Source organism: Sprattus sprattus (genome assembly GCF_963457725.1).
Source record: "Sprattus sprattus genome assembly, chromosome: 2".
Taxonomy (NCBI): Eukaryota; Metazoa; Chordata; class Actinopteri; order Clupeiformes; family Clupeidae; genus Sprattus; species Sprattus sprattus.
Genome location: NC_137921.1, coordinates 39,255,277 through 39,274,033, shown reverse-complemented (window position 1 = coordinate 39,274,033; position 18,757 = coordinate 39,255,277). Strand labels below are relative to the sequence as shown.

The 18,757-nt window shown below is 45.0% G+C and overlaps 1 protein-coding gene across 1 annotated transcript in view; it reads right to left on the bottom strand.

Moving 5' to 3' along the window:
* Positions 1-18,757, bottom strand: part of trappc8 (trafficking protein particle complex subunit 8) — a 40,217-nt gene that overhangs the window by 10,739 nt on the left and 10,721 nt on the right. Inside the window, exons 6-23 of the mRNA XM_080832622.1 lie at positions 18,059-18,209; positions 17,783-17,870; positions 15,739-16,037; positions 13,765-13,880; positions 11,144-11,294; positions 10,487-10,587; positions 9,974-10,079; positions 9,468-9,599; positions 6,420-6,644; positions 5,867-5,987; positions 5,122-5,316; positions 4,779-4,948; positions 4,515-4,589; positions 4,273-4,372; positions 3,775-3,929; positions 2,628-3,142; positions 1,550-1,766; positions 1,199-1,295 (exon numbers count right to left, since the gene is read on the bottom strand). Coding sequence (XP_080688748.1) covers positions 1,199-1,295; positions 1,550-1,766; positions 2,628-3,142; positions 3,775-3,929; positions 4,273-4,372; positions 4,515-4,589; positions 4,779-4,948; positions 5,122-5,316; positions 5,867-5,987; positions 6,420-6,644; positions 9,468-9,599; positions 9,974-10,079; positions 10,487-10,587; positions 11,144-11,294; positions 13,765-13,880; positions 15,739-16,037; positions 17,783-17,870; positions 18,059-18,209 — 3,014 coding nt within the window. The remainder of the gene's footprint in view (positions 1-1,198; positions 1,296-1,549; positions 1,767-2,627; positions 3,143-3,774; positions 3,930-4,272; positions 4,373-4,514; positions 4,590-4,778; positions 4,949-5,121; positions 5,317-5,866; positions 5,988-6,419; positions 6,645-9,467; positions 9,600-9,973; positions 10,080-10,486; positions 10,588-11,143; positions 11,295-13,764; positions 13,881-15,738; positions 16,038-17,782; positions 17,871-18,058; positions 18,210-18,757) is intronic.

The window sequence follows — 18,757 nt, the reverse complement described above, 5'->3', positions numbered from 1 at the left end:
CACACACACCTAGCAACAGTGTGACGGGTCACTAACAGTCATTTACAGTCATTAACTTACGAAGCATGACTGATCGTGTGAAAGAGGCAGTAGCTCATTAATGAGGAATGGGTGGCTGGACCTGACTAATCTGTTCCACAAGCGCTTGACAGTGGCCTTCTGCCCGTCTAGACGGGTGCCGAAATGTTAGAAGGTAGTGTCTGCCGGTGTGTGGAGTGTATGTGTGTATGTGTGCCGGTGTGTGGAGTGTGGTGTGTATATTCCCTGGTGTGATGGTATGAGAGTAGCACAAGAACAGTGGTGTCAGACTGAGTGTGTGTGGACTGGACATGTGTGTGTGTTTGAGTGTTAGAGCGTGAAATTGTTTTGTGTGTACTTGTGTGTGCATAAGTGAGTGGAAAAAATTGTGATACTGAATAGTTGTGTTTGTGTAAAAATATAAGTGTGCGTGTGTAAAAATATAAGTGTGTGTGTGTGTGTGTGTGTGTGTGTTTATAAGAGGGAAAAGGTGTTTGAACAGGTGACTGAAAGCATCTCTGAGTGGTATCATCTAAGTATATTGCTCCACTTTGGGGCACTCAGCAGGACTCGGTGTGACCCAATTCCCTTTCAAAGGCTAAGTGCTCTTTGTCTAACTCTCACTTGCTCTTGGTGTGTGTGTGTGTGTGTGTGTGTGTGTGTGTGTGTGTGTGTGTTGGTGGGGCGGCTGAGTAAGAGAGAAAGAGAGAGAGAGGGAGAAATGGAGAGCAATGATGTGGCCTTACTAGAAATGAGTCAGCAGAATCTCAATGTGACCCAATTTCCTTGTGACAGCTAAGTGGTACTACCTTGTGTGTTTGTGTGTGTGTGTGTGTGTGTGTGTGTGTGTGTGTGTGTGTGTTGTGTGTGTGTGTGTGTGTGTGTGTTATTATCTAAGCAGTGCCATGGCATGCGGCCATCACTGATCTGAGAGGTTGAGTTCCTGTGTGTAGTGCACTGTACAACTGTATGTGCGTGTGATCTGATTGAAGACAAGGCAGAGTTACATAGTCAGGCACCAATGAAGAATCTGACACACAGACACACAGACACACACACACTTCCAATTCAGAGACTGTTTCTATAGAAACATAAGAGCTACCCCGTGGAGTGTAAATGCAGGGACAGATGGCTCATTTCCAGTTAAACCCACAGCAGACACACACACACTCACACACACCTTTGTCTCCTGCTGGATTAATGCAGGTGTGGAGCCTCCATTGACGACTGCTACTGGACACCTGCACTATGTGAAACTCACGCACTCCAACCTCACTCTGCAGAGAGAAAGAGGGAGAGAGAAAAAAAAATGTGGTTACTTGAACTGGATTCCATGCTGATGTTTATGAAGGTGTTGAGGGCAAGTGTGTTTGTACTTAGACAAATGTTAAGCAATATAAATGTGTGTTGATTTGTCAGTGTCCAAGCGAACTTGAGTTTTATGATGCCGACTGGTTTGTTTGCGTGCGTGTGTGTGTGTGTATGTGTATGTGTGTGTGTGTGTGTCTCTGGTGCCCTTGAAGTCTCTTACTGTGTTGATGTTTTCCACGTCAACAAAGACCAGCATGCTGCTGCTCCTCTCGTCCTGGTTGAGTGGCTGGGCTGGGTGTGGTGCTGGTGCTGGTGCCGGTGCCAGTGCTGGCGTGTGTGTTTGAGGCGCTTGCAGAGTGTTGCTGCGGCAGGCAGTGGCCCGCACACACAGCGACCGGATCGCGCAAATGACAGCCGTGTGCCGTAGGACCCTATGACTGAGAGGCCGTGAGAAGAGAAAGAGAGGGTGAGTCAGTCGTGGAAGACAAGAAGGAGGAGTGGACGACTTGAAAAAATATATGTAGACAGAGAGCGAGGTGAAAAAGATGGAAGAAGAGTAGGGGCGATGACTCATTTCTAATAAAAGTATCTGTACGACGGAAGCATTTAATGACCATTAATTGGGCATATGAAAGATCTCTTAACAAACTTAGTCAGGCAATCACATTTATCTCTGATTTCAGTCTCCACAGATGCCACTTACAGGCACACACACACACACACACACACACACACACACACACAATACAATCTCTCAGAACACTCGCAAACACATGTATGAACGCAAAGACACAGAGTAAGTATAATGCTTGCGGCATACAAATTCGCTTGACTCAACGGGTATTCAATTTTAGTGTGTGCTCTCATTAATGCAAGGGCAGGTAAAGGGTGTCTACTTCTTGTGCGCGCAACTAATAGCTTTTTCCATTTTCTCTCCTGCCCTCTACACTCCCCCAACCCACATTCTCTATTGAACCCCCCTGCCCTCCTCCTTATTCCCCTCTCCTCATTTCTCCTTTTACTTGCCACTGCACCCCTCCCCTCCCCTCCCCTCCCGCCTCTCATTCAGTAATTGAATTCACGGTTGTTCTATACACTCTCATTATGGACCTGTGGATCTCTCCCCAACCTCCACCTCGTTCGGCATATCACTCTCTCTCTCACTCTCTCTCTTATCCTCACCCTCTCTCTATTACCCTCTCTTATCCTCAATCTCTCTCTCTCTAACTCTCTGTCTCTCTTTCTCTTCCCATCTCTTTCCACCTCACCTATTCTCGCCCTCTTCCTCCCATGCCTACCTGAGTTTGCCATTCTTCTGCGTACTCTCGTAGTAGAAGAGGAAGTGGATCTCGTGCACACCCTCGGTGTCAGGTCCCCGCAGCCACATGGGCACCTGGAGGGCCTCCCCCGGCTGGAGGGCTTGCCCGGGCAGCTCCACCTCCACCACCCCACCACTGCTGCGGCTGCTGCTGTTGTTGCTGCCACCACTACCACCTCCAGTGGGCATCCCCTCTGGCCCTCCGCTGACCCCCACTCCACTGCCACCAAACTCGGCTGGTGACACCAGAGTGACCGTGGCGACAGTGGAAGGCGGTGCTGACACCGTCTTGTAGGCGGAGTTGTGTTCGGAGGCAGTGGGTGAGAGCGGGGTGCGGGCGTGGTCCTTGCCACGGGCGCCAAGCGTGAAGAAGTGCGGGTGGGTGGAGGCCACACGCAGGCCGGCCAGGGGCACGCCGCTCACGTTCACAAACTCCACCCAGGCCTTCCGCAGCTCACCACACAGCAGCGCCGTAGGGAACTGCAGGAAGAACACCTGAGAGACAGACACAGAGACATAGAGAAAGACAGAGAGAGGGGGAGGGGGGGTAGTGGAAGGGAGAGTGAGTGAGAGAAGGGATGAGAAGGAATAGGGGTACACAGAAAGGGAGGGCAAAGAGATTTTAAAATTGATTATGGGAAAGATGAAATGAAGTCTGCCTGTGTGTCAGTCTTTTTGCGTGTTGTCTTCGAGTAAGTCTTTGTGTGTTGGCGAATGTCGTTTATCCATCCATTAGCTGATGGCATAGGAGGGGGGCTGTCATTTACCGAAGTGACTGATTGATGTTTGCTAACAGTAACAGGCTTTAAAAACAGACTATATGGGTCAGTGCCACAGAAACTGAGCCAGCAATCACAGGAGGCCACACACACACACACACACACACACACACACACCACACCACACCACAAGTTGGGGAGTGCAGCAGCTGGGTGTGCACAACAGGGATGCTCTGCAGGGTGCATCCATGAGCGCAATGTTGTCCTTGCAGCCGTCAGTATATTTTAGTTCAAAGTAGCTAATCCACACGTAAGGCAACTTCTCATGACTGACTGACATTTGCACATCCCTGACCAACCAGATCCTCATGTGAGCAGACACAGACAGACACAGACACAGACACACACCTCTAGCAGGGGCATAGGTGGGGCAATGATGGGGTCGAGGCGGTGGTCTTGTCCGTGATTTACACTGGTCTTCTCTTCTTTCGTCTGGTTGAGTCGCGGGCCCTGAATCTCTAGATACTGCCTGCCACACACACTCAGTCCTCCCAGAGGAAGTCCTGCAAAAACACACACACATGTACTCACACGCAAATAATAACTAAATGCTCTTTCCATGGTGGGATGTCACCATGCGCACATATACACACTCACACATATATTCTAAAACCATTGTTTAGAGGTGTAACGCCCTCTTTTGGTACAGTATACGACTTCCTTGGCTCGGTACACCCAGTAAACCAAACAATTGCTAAAATGTACACAAATGTACAAAACGTACATCTGTGAACCCCAAACCGAGGTACATACCGAACGTTTGTGTACCATAACAAACCTAATATGTATGTCAAGATAAGCTTCTTTTAATGACAGTGTGTGTAACCCATTTGTGTGTGTGCCTACCTTCTGCTGAGCTGTTTCCCGAGTCCCCAGTGCCTAGGTTATACACAACACCCAGAATCCGCAACTCTCCTGTCTGGTGGGGCAACAACTTCAACCTCGCCTGAAAGAAACACACAGAAAGGGATTGAGAGACAGAGAAGGGATGCGAGTTTGAGTGTGTGTGTGTGTGTGTGTGTGTGTGTGTGTGTGTGTGTGTGTGTGTGTATGAGAGGTGTAGGGAGCTGGCTGAGGGAAACACTCACCACTCTGGTCTCTTCTGGACTCATGCTGAACTCGGAAATAACCTCAGTAGTGATGACGTCATTCTTCGGTGTGGTCTGCCAAAAAGTTATACACACAGAGTATTTTTTGCAGTGTGTTTGCAGCCTGTCTGAGTGTGTATCCACTGTGTCTCTCAGTCAAATTGACTGTGTGTTCAGTTCTGACAGGGTTGTACGTGACTATACTTTTTGAGTGGATCATACTTTGATGTGTGTGTGTGTGGTTGTGTGTGTGTGGGTGTATACCTGTGCGTTGGCGGCCTCTTTCTCGTTGGTGATGCTCTGAGAAGCGGTATCTGTGACATCTGGCGGTCTGCTGAAGTCTTTGGGTGTAAACTTCCATAGTAGCGAAAGGTCAGACAGACTTAGAGGCACCCTCAGAGGGTTCCGGAAAGACACCTCCACGATGATAGGTTCTAAATAAAGAGAAGAGAACACATGAAGAGGATGAGAGAGAGCAAGAGAAATGGCAAAAGAGATATGGAGACAGATACTACAGCCAATGGCATTTTGTGGAGTCGGTGTGTGTGTGTGTGTGTGTGTGTGTGTATGTCAACATGGTGTGAGTGTGACTGTGTGAAATGCTTACCCTCGACGACAGCCAGCGGGAATCGGAGGTTGTCCGTGTGTTGGCTAAGGCAGGCCTGGTTGGGCTGGAACGAGGATGGCACCACGCCCCGATTCACCATGGCAACCACCTGCTCCTCCAATCGAATCCAGAGCCGCGAAAGATCTACATCGCACTCCTGATCAAGCGTCACGTGCGTCGCTGCCTGCTTCTCACCTAGATACACAAACACAAACACACAAAACAAACCATTTGCTGGTAAAGTTCTAGAATTAAAGTGTAAGTCAAATTCAGTTTCTTGAGTGTAAAGGAAAGGATATAGATCTTGCACCATGTGAAACTGGTAGTCAGCCTCTTTTAACAGGCGTAACAGAAAGGACAGACAGCATGCCCAACATCTTTTCATTTCATCACGCCTCCATTGCCGATTGTGTGAATGTGTGTGCGTGTGTAATGTTTGTGTTATACATGGCTAGTTTTAATGATGATTTTTCTTGAAAGTTTAATTGAGCTGAAAAGCCTAGAGGGCAACTTATTCTCTTCTTCAACAGTCTCTTCACTCGATAAGACAGAAAAATAGCAGCAATTACTACTGAGCAGATAAGTGATATTGTGACTGAACTTTTTAGGCGTGTTTCAAGTTATCTGAGAAATGACTCAGATTGTAAGTGGTCTGACTTTCTTGCTCTCTCTCACACACACACACACACACATACATTTGTGTGTATTATGGAAAGCCTTCAGGTCTTTGTGAGTGTGTTCTCACCTTCAGCGAGCCTGCGCTCGTGGCCGAAGAAGATGCGTGTCTGTGCACTGTTGAGGCAGGGCAGAGGCAGCTGAGGCAACACGCACTCCGAGTCGCTCTCCCCTGGCGACCCGTTCACGCTCTGAGGACAGAGGTTAACACACACCTGAGCAATCCCTCGCACCACACACACTGGCATCTCCATCCAATTCTTCTTTAACCTCTCCTCATATCATACTATACGGAGTCAACGCATCTGTGCCCGGATGTGTATGTCTGCGTAAGAGTATCTATATGTCTAAGTGTGTTTGTATGACACTGTGTTGTCTGATGTATCTACGATAAAGTGCCTGAGCATTCCTGACGGTATTGGCTATGTGTGAGCATACTCAGGTTCACTGCATAATCATCCTTAATCTGTAAGCATACTCAGGTTCACTGCATAATCATCCTTAATGTGTTAATGAATTTGCAGGACTGTATATATGCATGCACATATATCTGAGGGTGTTCTGTGTATATGAGTGAATAACTACAAATGTCTACAAATAGTAGTGTGCATCTAGACCCTCACCTTGTAGACATAGAGGTACTCCCTGAGGAAGGCGGCCTGTTGGGTGGGACTCTGCTGGCTGTCATTGATGAGAATGTGCCGGAAGGCGGCCGCCGCATTGTCAGACTGCTGGAGTGTGTAGGACTGCCGGCCGATGGTGAAGTTAATGTGGTCTTCCGCCAGCGACCAGCCCTTCCCACGATACACCTGCAGAGCTTGGCAGTAGCAGCGCAGCGCATGCCTCCGCTGAAGAGAGAGACGCACAGAAGCACAGTACAAGAGTAAAGAGCACAGGACAACAGTAAAGAACAGAGGACAAGAGTAAAGCACAGAGGACAAGAGTAAAGGGCCGTAAACATAGAGTCATTTGATCAGTGCCCATCGCTTTGAAACTGACTGTTAGTTGCTTGTGGGCATTCCAAGCTCTGATGGGCAAAGGTATCCTCTCTGTTTATTTCCGGGTTTTAAAGTTTCAGAATGCAACAAGCAGTAGGCTGGCTAGCTAGCTCAATACTTGCATTTACAAGATGATAAACATATCCCTAGTCTGGACTCACATCACCAATGACTCAGGTCACCAATTAGTTTAATTTCTGAGTGAATTTCTTTTTGATGTAACAGTTGACAGTATAATGGATGGGATCATGAACATTGTTTCCTTGCGGGAAGCGTTTAGGGAACTCATTCCTGCCATCATCTGTCAGTCAACGGACTTGTTCAGTCCCATAGGTAATCACTAGTGATGTTACAAATGAACCCGAGGCTTCGGAGCTTGTGTCGCGAAAATGAAGCACTACCTCACCGGAGCGCGTATCGAGGCTTGTATCGTTTTGCCGAGATGACGTCACCGACAACGTCTGAAGCCTCATTTGAATCAAGTGCTTCACCAAGTGGTTCGTTCGTTCACTTTTCTCGGGGCGCTTCGACTATACGACGGCCCAAAACTCATCTTGTATTCGTGGTAGTTATTGTCAGTGGTTGGAGAATAAGCGATAGTTGGAGATTTAGATTGTTTGGTGTTGTTGGTAGTATAGAATATTTGAGATAGAGTTATAGAGCCAGTTAGAAAGAGAAAGAACTTGATCCAGTTGCACAAACCACTTTCTCCCCCTTTTCAGTGCCCTGCACTGACCAGTTGTCCAGAAGCACTAATTGGTTTTACAAAAGTAGGTTACTGACCAGTATTCCAAAAGCACTTTCACTCTGTTCCAATGGCATAGAGAGTAAAGATAATTTACAGGCTTTTTTTTTATGTAAAGCACCGTTTAAAATTCGCTTTGGTCAGGACTCGAAACTAAACAGTCCCACGTTCCAGCCGACGTCGCTTACCGTTGTGCCACCATGTAATCTTTAATTTACAGATCAAACTATTATTAGAACAAAGAATAAAAAAATAAAGCCTTTATTGTACTTGTATTCGCCTACTATGAAATTTTAATTAATGGAGAAACGTTTTCTTCCACCATACGTTTGTGTGCATGTTATTTTAGCAGGCCTTGCGCACCACAACAAATTTAACAAATTCACTGTCCCGAGAAAATCTTTCAGGTGTCACTAGAGAGCGAACGACGCTTCGAGTAGTGAACCTTTTTTCAACACGTCTGGCTGGAAAGCTTCGAGGGTTCATGAAGCTTCATTTTGCCATCACTAGTAATCGCCAAAATCACATGGCCTCAAAGTTGAGATTACTCTGAACCCTCCCACTTTGCATCGCCAACTGTCATTTCTCTTGAAATCACTGCAAATCACCGTATTTCATTAACATTTAATGCTAGTGTCTTCCTGTGTGTACGCCCGTCAAGAGAGGCTCTGTTTTAGCAGAGGGTATGTGAGTGTATATGAGTCTACAGCATTTGTGTGTTTAGAAATGTGTGTGTATATCTATGCATGTATGTACTGTATGTATGCACATACATCACACACACACACACACACACACACACACACACACACACTTATTTATTTTAATAACAATCTATGATACGAAAACGAACATAAACCGTAGGGGTGGGAGAATCTCTTCAATTAAATTACGAGGTCAACGATTTGATTCCAAACTGATTATCGATTCTAAACCGATTATGTATTATCAATTCTAAACCGTTAAAACGATTATCGATGCATCTCGATTTTTAAAACATTTGAGTTTGCTACTCGGAGTCTCCAATCACCTCCTACTTTGTGTTTGATAATTAAAAAAATCAACGGATGAATTACCTTCACTATTTTTGTATTAGAGATTTTGAAGCTTTTCCTTGTCACGATTATGACTTTCTATGAACAATGTAATAATCGATGCAGCTTGAATTTCAACACAAAACAGATGTGTAAAAAAAAAAAGTAATTGTTTTTTTAATTTAATTTAAAAAATCGATTATGAACTTTTCTGAATCGAGACAGAATCGTTATACAGAGAATCGAGAGAAATCGAAAAATCACCCCTTATAAACAGCAAACGTAACTGCCCCGAGAAGTGAAGTATCCTACTTCTTAAGGTTGCTGGGATTTAACGTCACGTTATAGGTTATCAACCAAACCCAGAGAGCCGCTGGTGTTTCTGATGGATGATGCCCTACTCGTAGAAATAGCACAAATTGATTAGCTAATCACCATGATGTGTCTGACAATCAAAATTAGATTTTCTATTAGTTGCCTTTCCTGGGAATGTGGTGAAGGCTTTGGATGGCATAGGTCAGACTGAAGCATTACGGAGAATGAAACGTTACTGGAATTCAATTTGTTATTTCCCTATGCAGTCTAATGGAAGTAGGAAGCGATCAGATTGTGACTCGCATTAATAAAATAAGATCATTACAATAACATAGTTCCATTATCGATTTATTTGCTCTGGTTAAAACACAAATTTCCTTTATGTTTTGTATGAGCAGTATTGCCTGCCATTTTAACAAGCAAGTTTTTAATTTAGCATTTTTCTAAATAGATTTTACCTGGTAAAATCCAATATTACAGACTAATGGAAACCCTGGTGCATGTGTTGTGTGTGAGAGTGAGTGCATGAGAGTGAGTGCATGTGTGTGTGTGTGTGTGTGTGTGTGTGTGTGTGTGTACCTGTCCAGCTTTGCTGTAGCGGTGTCCTGCCAGGATCATGTGGAAGGCAAACTTGCGCACCATTGGGTTTCGCATATTAATGAAACAGTGAGCAGCCTGCTCCAGCAGCAGAGCACTTCGCAAATCAGAGTCCTACACACACACACACACAAAAACACACACACACACACACACACACACAGACACACACAAACACACACACACACACAGAGACACACACACAAACACAAACACACAGGAGGAATCCTGATTACTAAAGATACAGAGACACCATTTTTGAAGACTCAACACATTCAGCAGATAGCGATTCTACAAATGTATTTTGAGTCCTTGCATTTTATAGGTTGTTTAAAACTGGAATGATGATACATTAGATGTTAACCACAGCAGTCATCTTAAGCCATCTGACTTCTTGATGTGGTTAACTGGGTAGGTCACTGAAATATATAACCTGTTATCAATGAGATGGTATGTTTTTAAAATGAGTGTACCACGTTAGAGCTCACCTCACTAGTCATCTTGATAAGCAGTGTAGCAGCATCAGAGTACTTCGCCTGACTCTTCAGAATCTCGGCACTCAGAAGAGCACAACGCTCAGCTAGCATCATGTTCCTGACACACAGACACAGACACACCCACACCCCTTAAGTACACCAGTATTACAAACTCTAAATAAAAGACAGCACACTACCAGCATCATGTCTGTCAAATGATCTCATGGAAATCAACAGAAGTCATAGACAACATACAGCCAAAATACATAACTGTTTTTTTATATATAAGAAGCTACGATGCTAGCCATTCACTGTGCACAGGCAGCTTTAGACCCCTTCCTCCCTCCCTCCCTCCCTCCCTCCCTCCCTTCCAGACACACGCAACATCAACAGTTGAAAGGTAGAACACTATCAAATGAATTCATGCTTGGCCAGTTCCACGCTAATGACACCCCCCACCTATGTTCATGGTGTGTGTGTGGGCGTGTGAGTGTTATTCTGTGAGTGAAAGCGTGTGTGCCATACTTGCACACATCTCTGTAAGTCTGGATGGCTGTATCCATATAATGAGCTGGATATGGTCTAGGAGCTCCAGGTTGGAGGAAGGCAGAGACCGCCGCCATCTCCTGCAGAAGGGTAGAGAGACGGAAAGAGAAAGAGAGAGAGAAAGAGAGAAAGAGAGAAAGAAAGAGCAAGAAAGGAAGGAAGAAAGATAGAGCCGGAAAGAATGGCAGAACATTACTTATTGCAATTGAGTCAACTAAGTGTGTGAGTGTCTGCTCTCAGATGTCCTAGAAAAGCACAAGGCCATGACTTCCTCATTACAGCAGAGAGAATCGAGCGAGAGAAGATGGAGTAGACATTTATCATGTGTGTTTCCCTACAGCGAATACGTCTCTCTTCGCGTGTGTGTGTGTGTGTGTGTGTGTGTGTGTGTGTGTGTGTGTGTGTGTGTGTGTGTGTGTGTATGTATGTGTGTGTGTGTATGGGTAGGATACTACTACTTCGCAGTCAGTATATGGAAGTACATGTACAGTACAACTGCTGTCTGGTTTTGTGTGTGTGTGTGTGTGTGTGTGTCCTTTCCGAGTTTGTGTAAACAATAAAACAATGACCCAATAGCCCTCGTGTATTTGAGTTTGACTGCATGCGTGCGTGTATGTGTGTGTCTGTCTGTCTCACCAGTGCACCAGCAGCATACATCATGGCCTGGTCGGAGAGGAAATCCTTTTTGGCGGTGTGGTAGCAGCTGTACGCCAGCTCATAGTGCTGCACCAGGAAGCACAAATCCGCCATCTTTCGGATCTGAAGCTCCGGCGCCTCTGGGGGATAGCTGCGACATCACAGGGGTCAGGGATCAGTGGCCAACCTCACAAGTGGTAGTTTTAAAAGGCTCTAGGTTGGTCACAGATTCCACACCTTGTTGTGCAACATTTGGCCAGGTAAAGATGCTAACTACTAGCCACTACTACTTTAGCAAGAGCTCTTCAGTCACAGGCTCTCTGCGACACTAATGTGCGACACTAACGTCCTCATTATATTTCAATTACGATAATAAATGTGTCCATGCATTTCAATCTATAGAGCAGCCTGCAGCACACTAGCCTCCTATGGGTGCAGTTCCTGGAGCCCAGTCAATCTCACGGCCCATTACATGCTGAACACTGGAATAGGGCAGTTCACACCGATGGCGGAGGCTACTATATACAGTTAGGTCCATAAATATTTGGACATTGACACAATTTTCATCATTTTGGCTCTGTACACCACCACAATGGATTTGAAATGAAACAATCATGTGAACGGTGTAGGATTTAGAAAACATTTGATATGAAGCCCCCTTTTTTTAAGGGACCAAAAGTAATTGGACAAACTAACATAATCATCAATCTAATTGTCACTTTTAATTCTTGGTTGCAAATCCTTTGTAGTTAATGACAGCCTGAAGTCTGGAACCCATAGACATCACCAGACGCTGGGTTTTGTCCCTGGAGATGCTCTGCCAGGCCTCTAATGCAACTGTCTTCAGTTCCTGCTTGTTCTTGGGGCATTTTCCCTTCAGTTTTGTCTTCAGCAGGTGAAATGCATGCTCAACTGGATTCAGGTTGGGTGATTGACTTGGCCATTGCAAAACATTCCACTTATAATTTGCCTTAAAAAAACGATTTGGTTGCTTTCGAAGTATGCTTCGGGTCATTGTCCATCTGCACTGTGAAAAGCCGTCCAATGTGTTGCAAATCCTTTGTAGTTAATGACAGACTGAAGTCTGGAACCCATAGACATCACCAGACGCTGGGTTTTGTCCCTGGAGATGCTCTGCCAGGCCTCTAATGCAACTGTCTTCAGTTCCTGCTTGTTCTTGGGGCATTTTCCCTTCAGTTTTGTCTTCAGCAGGTGAAATGCATGCTCAACTGGATTCAGGTTGGGTGATTGACTTGGCCATTGCAAAACATTCCACTTATAATTTGCCTTAAAAAACGATTTGGTTGCTTTCGCAGTATGCTTCGGGTCATTGTCCATCTGCACTGTGAAAAGCCGTCCAATGTGTTCTTAAGCATTTGGCTGAATATGAGCAGATAATATTGCCCCAAACACCTCAGAATTCATCCTGCTGCTTTCATCAGCAGGCACATCATCAATAAATACAAGGGAACCAGTTCCATTGGCAGCCATACATGCCCACGCCATAACGCTACCTCCACCATGCTTCACTGATGAGGTGGTATGCTTTGGATCATGAGCAGTTCGTTCCCTTCTCGATACTCTTCTCTTCCCATCATTCTGATACAAGTTGATCTTTGTATCTGTCTATAGGATGTTGTTCCAGACCTGTACAGGCTCTTTTAGATGTTTTTATGGCAAACTCTAATCTGGTCTTCCTGTTTTTGAGGCTCACCAATGGTTTACATCTTGTGGTGAACCCTCTGTATTGACTCTGGTGGTTGACTTTGACACAGATACGCCTACCTCCTGGAGAGTGTTTTTGATCTGGCAAACTGTTGTGAAGGGTTTTTTTTCACCAGAGAAATAATTCTTCTGTCATCCACAGTTGTTTTCCATGGTCCTCCGGGTCTTTTGGTGTTGCTGAGCTCACCAGTGTGTTCTTTCTTATTAAGAATGTACCAAACAGTTGATTTGGCCCCACCTAATGTTTTTGCTATCCCTCTGATAGGCTGAAAAATGGAAACAAACCCAATGATGGCTTGCTTCACTGATAGTGACAGCTCTTTGGACATCATATTGAGAGTTGACAGCAACAGATTCCAAACGCAAATACCACACTTGAAATTTACTCTAGACCTTTTATCTGCTCCTTCTACAGCCTGGTAAATGGAAAAACAGCGAAGGAATAACACACCTGGCCATGGAATAGCAGAGCAGCCAATTGTCCATTACATTACTTTTGGTCCCTCAAAAAGGCCACATATAAAATGTGTTGTAATTCCTACACCATTCACCTGATTTGGAAATAAATACCCTCAAATTAAAGCTGAAAGTCTGCACTTAAAGGACAAATTGGTTGTTTCATTTCAAATTGATAATTGTGTCAATGTCCAAATATTTATGGACCTAACTGTAAGTTGGCACCTTTGTATTGGGAGCGGTTGGGGGTTCAGTGTCTTGCTCAAGGACACTTTCGACACTTGGTGAGGAGGATCGAACTAGCAACCTTCCGATTCCTCTACCTCATGAACCACTATCACCCCCCCTCCCCCAGTATGCGTGTGTGTGTGTGTGTGTGTGTGTATGCGTGCGTGTGTGTGTGTGTGTATGCGTGCGTGTGTGTGTGTGTGTGAACTCACAGCAGTCCAGCAGTGTTCTTCATCTCACTGATGCTCTTCTCAGGGACCTTCCCTCCACCAAACCACTTCTTAGTGGCCGAGAACAACGATCTACTCAAACCCTTCCGAGACACCAACTGAAAGAGAAACAGATTGAGGGGATAAATAAATTGATTTAGAGAGAGAAATAGAGGGATAGAGAGAGAGGGGCAGAAAAGATAATGGAAAATTGGGAGTAAAAGGGAGGAAGAGATAAAGAGAAGTTGAGGCAGAGAGGAGAGGAGACCGCCATGAGAGTTGTTCAAATTGAGAGTAAATTCATAGCATCAATCATCATGAAGCACAAAGAGACTGCAGAGAACAGAAGATCTATAGCATTAGCTGTCTTGCAGCACCACCCCCCCTCCCTCCTTTCTCACTCACACACACACACACACACACACACACACACACACACACACACACACACACACACACACACACACACACACACACACACACACACACACACCACACACACACGCATCTACATGCTCTCCCACAACAGTGCGCGCACACACACTTCACTTTGTTATCAGACTATCTAAGTGGTTAAGATTACATGGCAGTGTCCAGACTCACTCTAGCACAATCAACTCAGCCAAATGTGAAATCAGAATGTCAAAATAACGGTGGTTGGTGTGTCAGCGGAAGTGGTGTGAAAATGCGGGCGAAAATGACCTAGATGCGCACGCGTCTGCGTGCGTGCGTATGTTTCCCTGAGTATATGAATGGAGATCTAGTTGCGTGTGTCTGCCTTCCATGCATGTGTATGAGATGGAGCATTCATTTAGGTATTTGTGTTAAGGCGAGACACGGCAGGTGAAATATCGATTTTTTTCATGCCCTGGTCAAATTTGAGATTTTGGGCTAATTTGCCTTTTTAACTTGTTATCTTTCATACTACCATAAAGAAAACGTCAAAATTACACATTTAAGTGTCTGTTTCACTGCATTTAGTTCAGCCGCGGCATCCATTTTCTCCTAACTTTACCAAGAATTCTCCCTTGAACCACGTTCAGCGTTTCGTCTTTTTACACGACATCTTTCATGTCTGGAATGACTTTAAAGCTATGAGCCTCGATCAGAAGGCTGTGTAATCCAAATATGGGCATTTCCTTTCTTTTCAGCAACCAATCCTGACTTTCTGAAGGGATTCATTGGCTGACGGCGCTTTTCTGCTAACGTGATTCGCTCAGTGCCCCACGTGTTGTCTTTAAATGCGGTTTTCTCAAAATGAGTGTTTTTTCATTTTTAGGTACACATTTCTCAGCCTATGTAGAACCTAGGTGCACCACACTTCCCAGTTGCACACATAGCATTGTTATGAAGACATCTACAGATGGATTTATTTATAAATTGTTCCTGGCCAGATTTATGGGTCATTTTACCTGGAAATCATGGCGAAAATAGGGTTTTTAAGGCCACGGATAGTATATTTTGATTTCCCAGGTCATAAAAGCAGATATCCTAAAATCCATCTGAGTATTTTTTGTCATTTGATAAATGAACAAAATAAAAAAAGAATTTTGGTCCTGGCTTTATCACAGTTTAAGATTCATGTACCTGAAATATATGCAAAAACGTGCATATTTAATGAGATCCAGCCTAATTAGCATAATTAAATATGCAAAATTCAAAAACTTGTAATACATTTTTTTCTTGTAATGATGTATGTAATCAACTGGTAAAGTTTCATGGTGATCCCTTGTATTTAAATGTTTTACCCTATTCACCTGCCATGTCTCGCCTTAATGTGTCAGTACAAATGTGTGTGCCCCTAGTTGTTGAAATTATATCAAACATATGTGTATCAGGTCACTGAGTGAGGTGCCTGTCTGCCTGCCTGTCTGCCTGTCTGCCTGCCTGTCTGCCTGTCTGCCTGTCTGCCTGTCTGCCTGTCTGCCTGTCTGCCTGTCTGCCTGTCTGCCTGTCTGCCTGAGTGAGCGTGCCTACCTGGTCATTGAGCTGTCGGATGTTCTTCTCGACGTGGGGCAGCAGGCCCCTGAAAGTGAACTCCTGGATGAACTGGCGGATGTGGTCGTGGTCAGTGAGGGTGAGCCAAGCACCATGAGTGCCGCTGGGTGCTGGTGCTGGGGAAGTTGCTGCTGCTGCTCCTCCTCCTCCGGCTCCACCAGACTTAGGGGCCTGCAACTCCATGCTGTCCAGATGCCCCACCCCCTGCCTGGGCAGAGCCGGCTCAGCCAACTGGTCCAACTGGAGAGGGTGCTCGTCCAGACTGTTGGACAAGTCATCTGAAGAAGAACGCAAAGAACTAAAAAAATATACTTCCATCATTTTCAACACTACACACAATAAATAGTACTGAATGTGGCAAGCACACGGTCCAATGTGATTTATATGATGCTCTTTGAAACTTCATAGTGGTTTAGGGGAAATGTTTGAGCCCTCTTAAAAGCAATTCCACAATCTAATGTGCCTAGAAATACAACCCAGTGTTAAAGATATGGGAGGCGATGCTGGAGAAATCAGCAAGAGTAAGATAGTATACAACTGACAACATTTCAGCCCCTTCCTTTAGACCCCTCCAAAGCCACTACTCCAAAGCACATGAACGTGCACTGCCTTACAATTGCTGGAGGACGAGTGGACGAGAAAGAGTGTTGGGGAGAGGAGTGCAGTGACTTGTTCATTGCCAACCGTATCCAACTACCTCATGTCCCATTCACATATCTCATTCTTGTTGTGAAAACATCCTATTCAAAGCCAAAATAGACTAACATAATATAAAATACCCGTCAAACAACACTTGCTTACAGATTCAATGCAGACACCGGCAAACTGATACACAGATTGATTACATACAAGGCATGTTAGCGATGGGCTAATACATAAGCTACATAGTGACTCTGTTGGTAACATAGTTCAGGAAAATAACAAAATCACTCAAAAACAAACCAGGACAACCTATCCAAACAGATATACAGCTACCATGATGTCACTTTTCAGGCCCTTCAACCCTCAGTTGTCACCAACGTTACCTCCTGACCTGCCAGGGCTGCATTGGGTTGAAAAGCTAGGTTATACCTTGCTTTGCTAACTGCCACACCACTAACTACAAACCACCAACTGCCTCGTTCCAGTCCTTGTGGTGGGTGCTTTTACTGAACTTTCAAGCTTGGCTTCTGGACCATTTAGTCTTCATCTCCTTTGCTGTCCACTGGATTCTGTAGCCGAGTGGTCGGGCGACTGTAAGCCAGACTGAGAGGAAGAGGCATATTGGGTGGCTGTGCCTGAGCAACTCCCAAAAACCAAGTATCGGACTTAAATGTTTGTTTCACAGAGTTTGTGTTTCTTAAATATAAAAGGTCTCTAGTTTTGGCTGCACTTTCTCTGCCATTCTTCTGGGTCTAACTCGCTAACTTTAGCAATATATCTACCTAGCCTTGTGGATCACTCCAGTCACACGCAATGAGTTGAGGCAGAGTGTGCATAAGTAGGTACACAGCCCTGCGACTGCCATGGATGTGATTTTTTTTTATTTATTGGCAGAACAATTGATTTACTCATTGATATCAGGACCTTTAAACAGTGTTCATTTGGGGTTGCACAAGTACACCATTTTAAAAATCAAGTAATCGTTTCCTGTCAAACTTGAGTACTTGGGAGTAATGAGGGTTGTGTCTGGTCTCAATTAAAGGTCTAAGCAACTTTGATGGGATTGGTCTGAGCACATAAAGCAAAGCATAAAACTAATGAATGTAATTCTTGGTCTTTCATCCGAAATAATGTAGCTCCAATCCCTAGTATAATTACCTTGATTTTGACCTGAATACAGTGGACAGGTCCAAAATAATGGGAAAATGACTACCTTCTTTTAGTTTAGTAAGCACAGACCACAGTTAAGTAAACTCTTCAGAGTGCATGGGGGGCCATCACTATCTCAGTACACTGCTGTAAGTAATAATGAGGTTTTATTCCACTATGCAGTGTCTTACACCTACTACAGCCTAAGCTTAGGAGAGAGGTCAAAGGTCACCTTTGGCAGTGGCGTCTCCTCCCTCCACCTCGGAGCTGTTGAGGTCATTCTCTACACTGTTGGTAGATGCATTATCATCATACACCTCCTACACAAAAATAAAACAAACACATATAGCACGTCAATGACAATTGTTTTCGACTCTGGTGGTTGCTGTATCTAGCGTCCTAGTATGTGGAGTGTGTGCACTAGCTGTTTGTGTGTGTATGTTCCCTGCTGAATCTTTAGCCCAACCTGCTTATGTGACTAAATGGGCGAGTGTGTGTGTATGCATACCTGAGGGTGTGTTTTCTGCAGGTACTGGCTCCATGGGTCAGGGATCTGCTCCTCTGAGCCCACTGCTCCTCCCTGTCTGGAGTTGATCTTCAGCAGGTAGCACACCTGAGAACCATACCGCTGCTTCATGTCCTCATACACACTCTCTGCCCTGGGACACAAAGAGAGAGAGAGAGAGAGAGAGAGAGAGAGAGAGAGAGAGAGAGAGAGAGAGAGAGATGGAGAAATAGAGAGGGTAAGTAAGGACGCAGGGGACGCAGGAGGAAACATCCAACCAACCCTTCCACGCCTCTGTCTGTGTATCATGTATCATGCATCACACACACACAAACACTGTGTGAGAGAGACAGAGCTGAAGTGGTGCGGGTGAGCACACAGCTCATGCCTCTGCTCCCCGTCACTCACATCATGTGTGACGCCCACGCACGCACGCACGCCTAGGATGTGTGGGTTACTAAAATAAAGCTCAACTGCCATGCACTACTTTAGTTCAGCAACTCACAAAACTTAAAGTGATGTGTTGGTCAAGTTCCCTCTTTCTGGCAAAACTATAATTGTTTTGCAAAATATGTCCTGTTGGCATAGAGATATTCATATGATGTGGGGAGATCTGCCCCCTGGTATAAGCAATTCAACATATTTTCCTCTGTAAGACTGAAATTTCAGTATGCTACAGCGATGTCTGTATGTCATTACGCA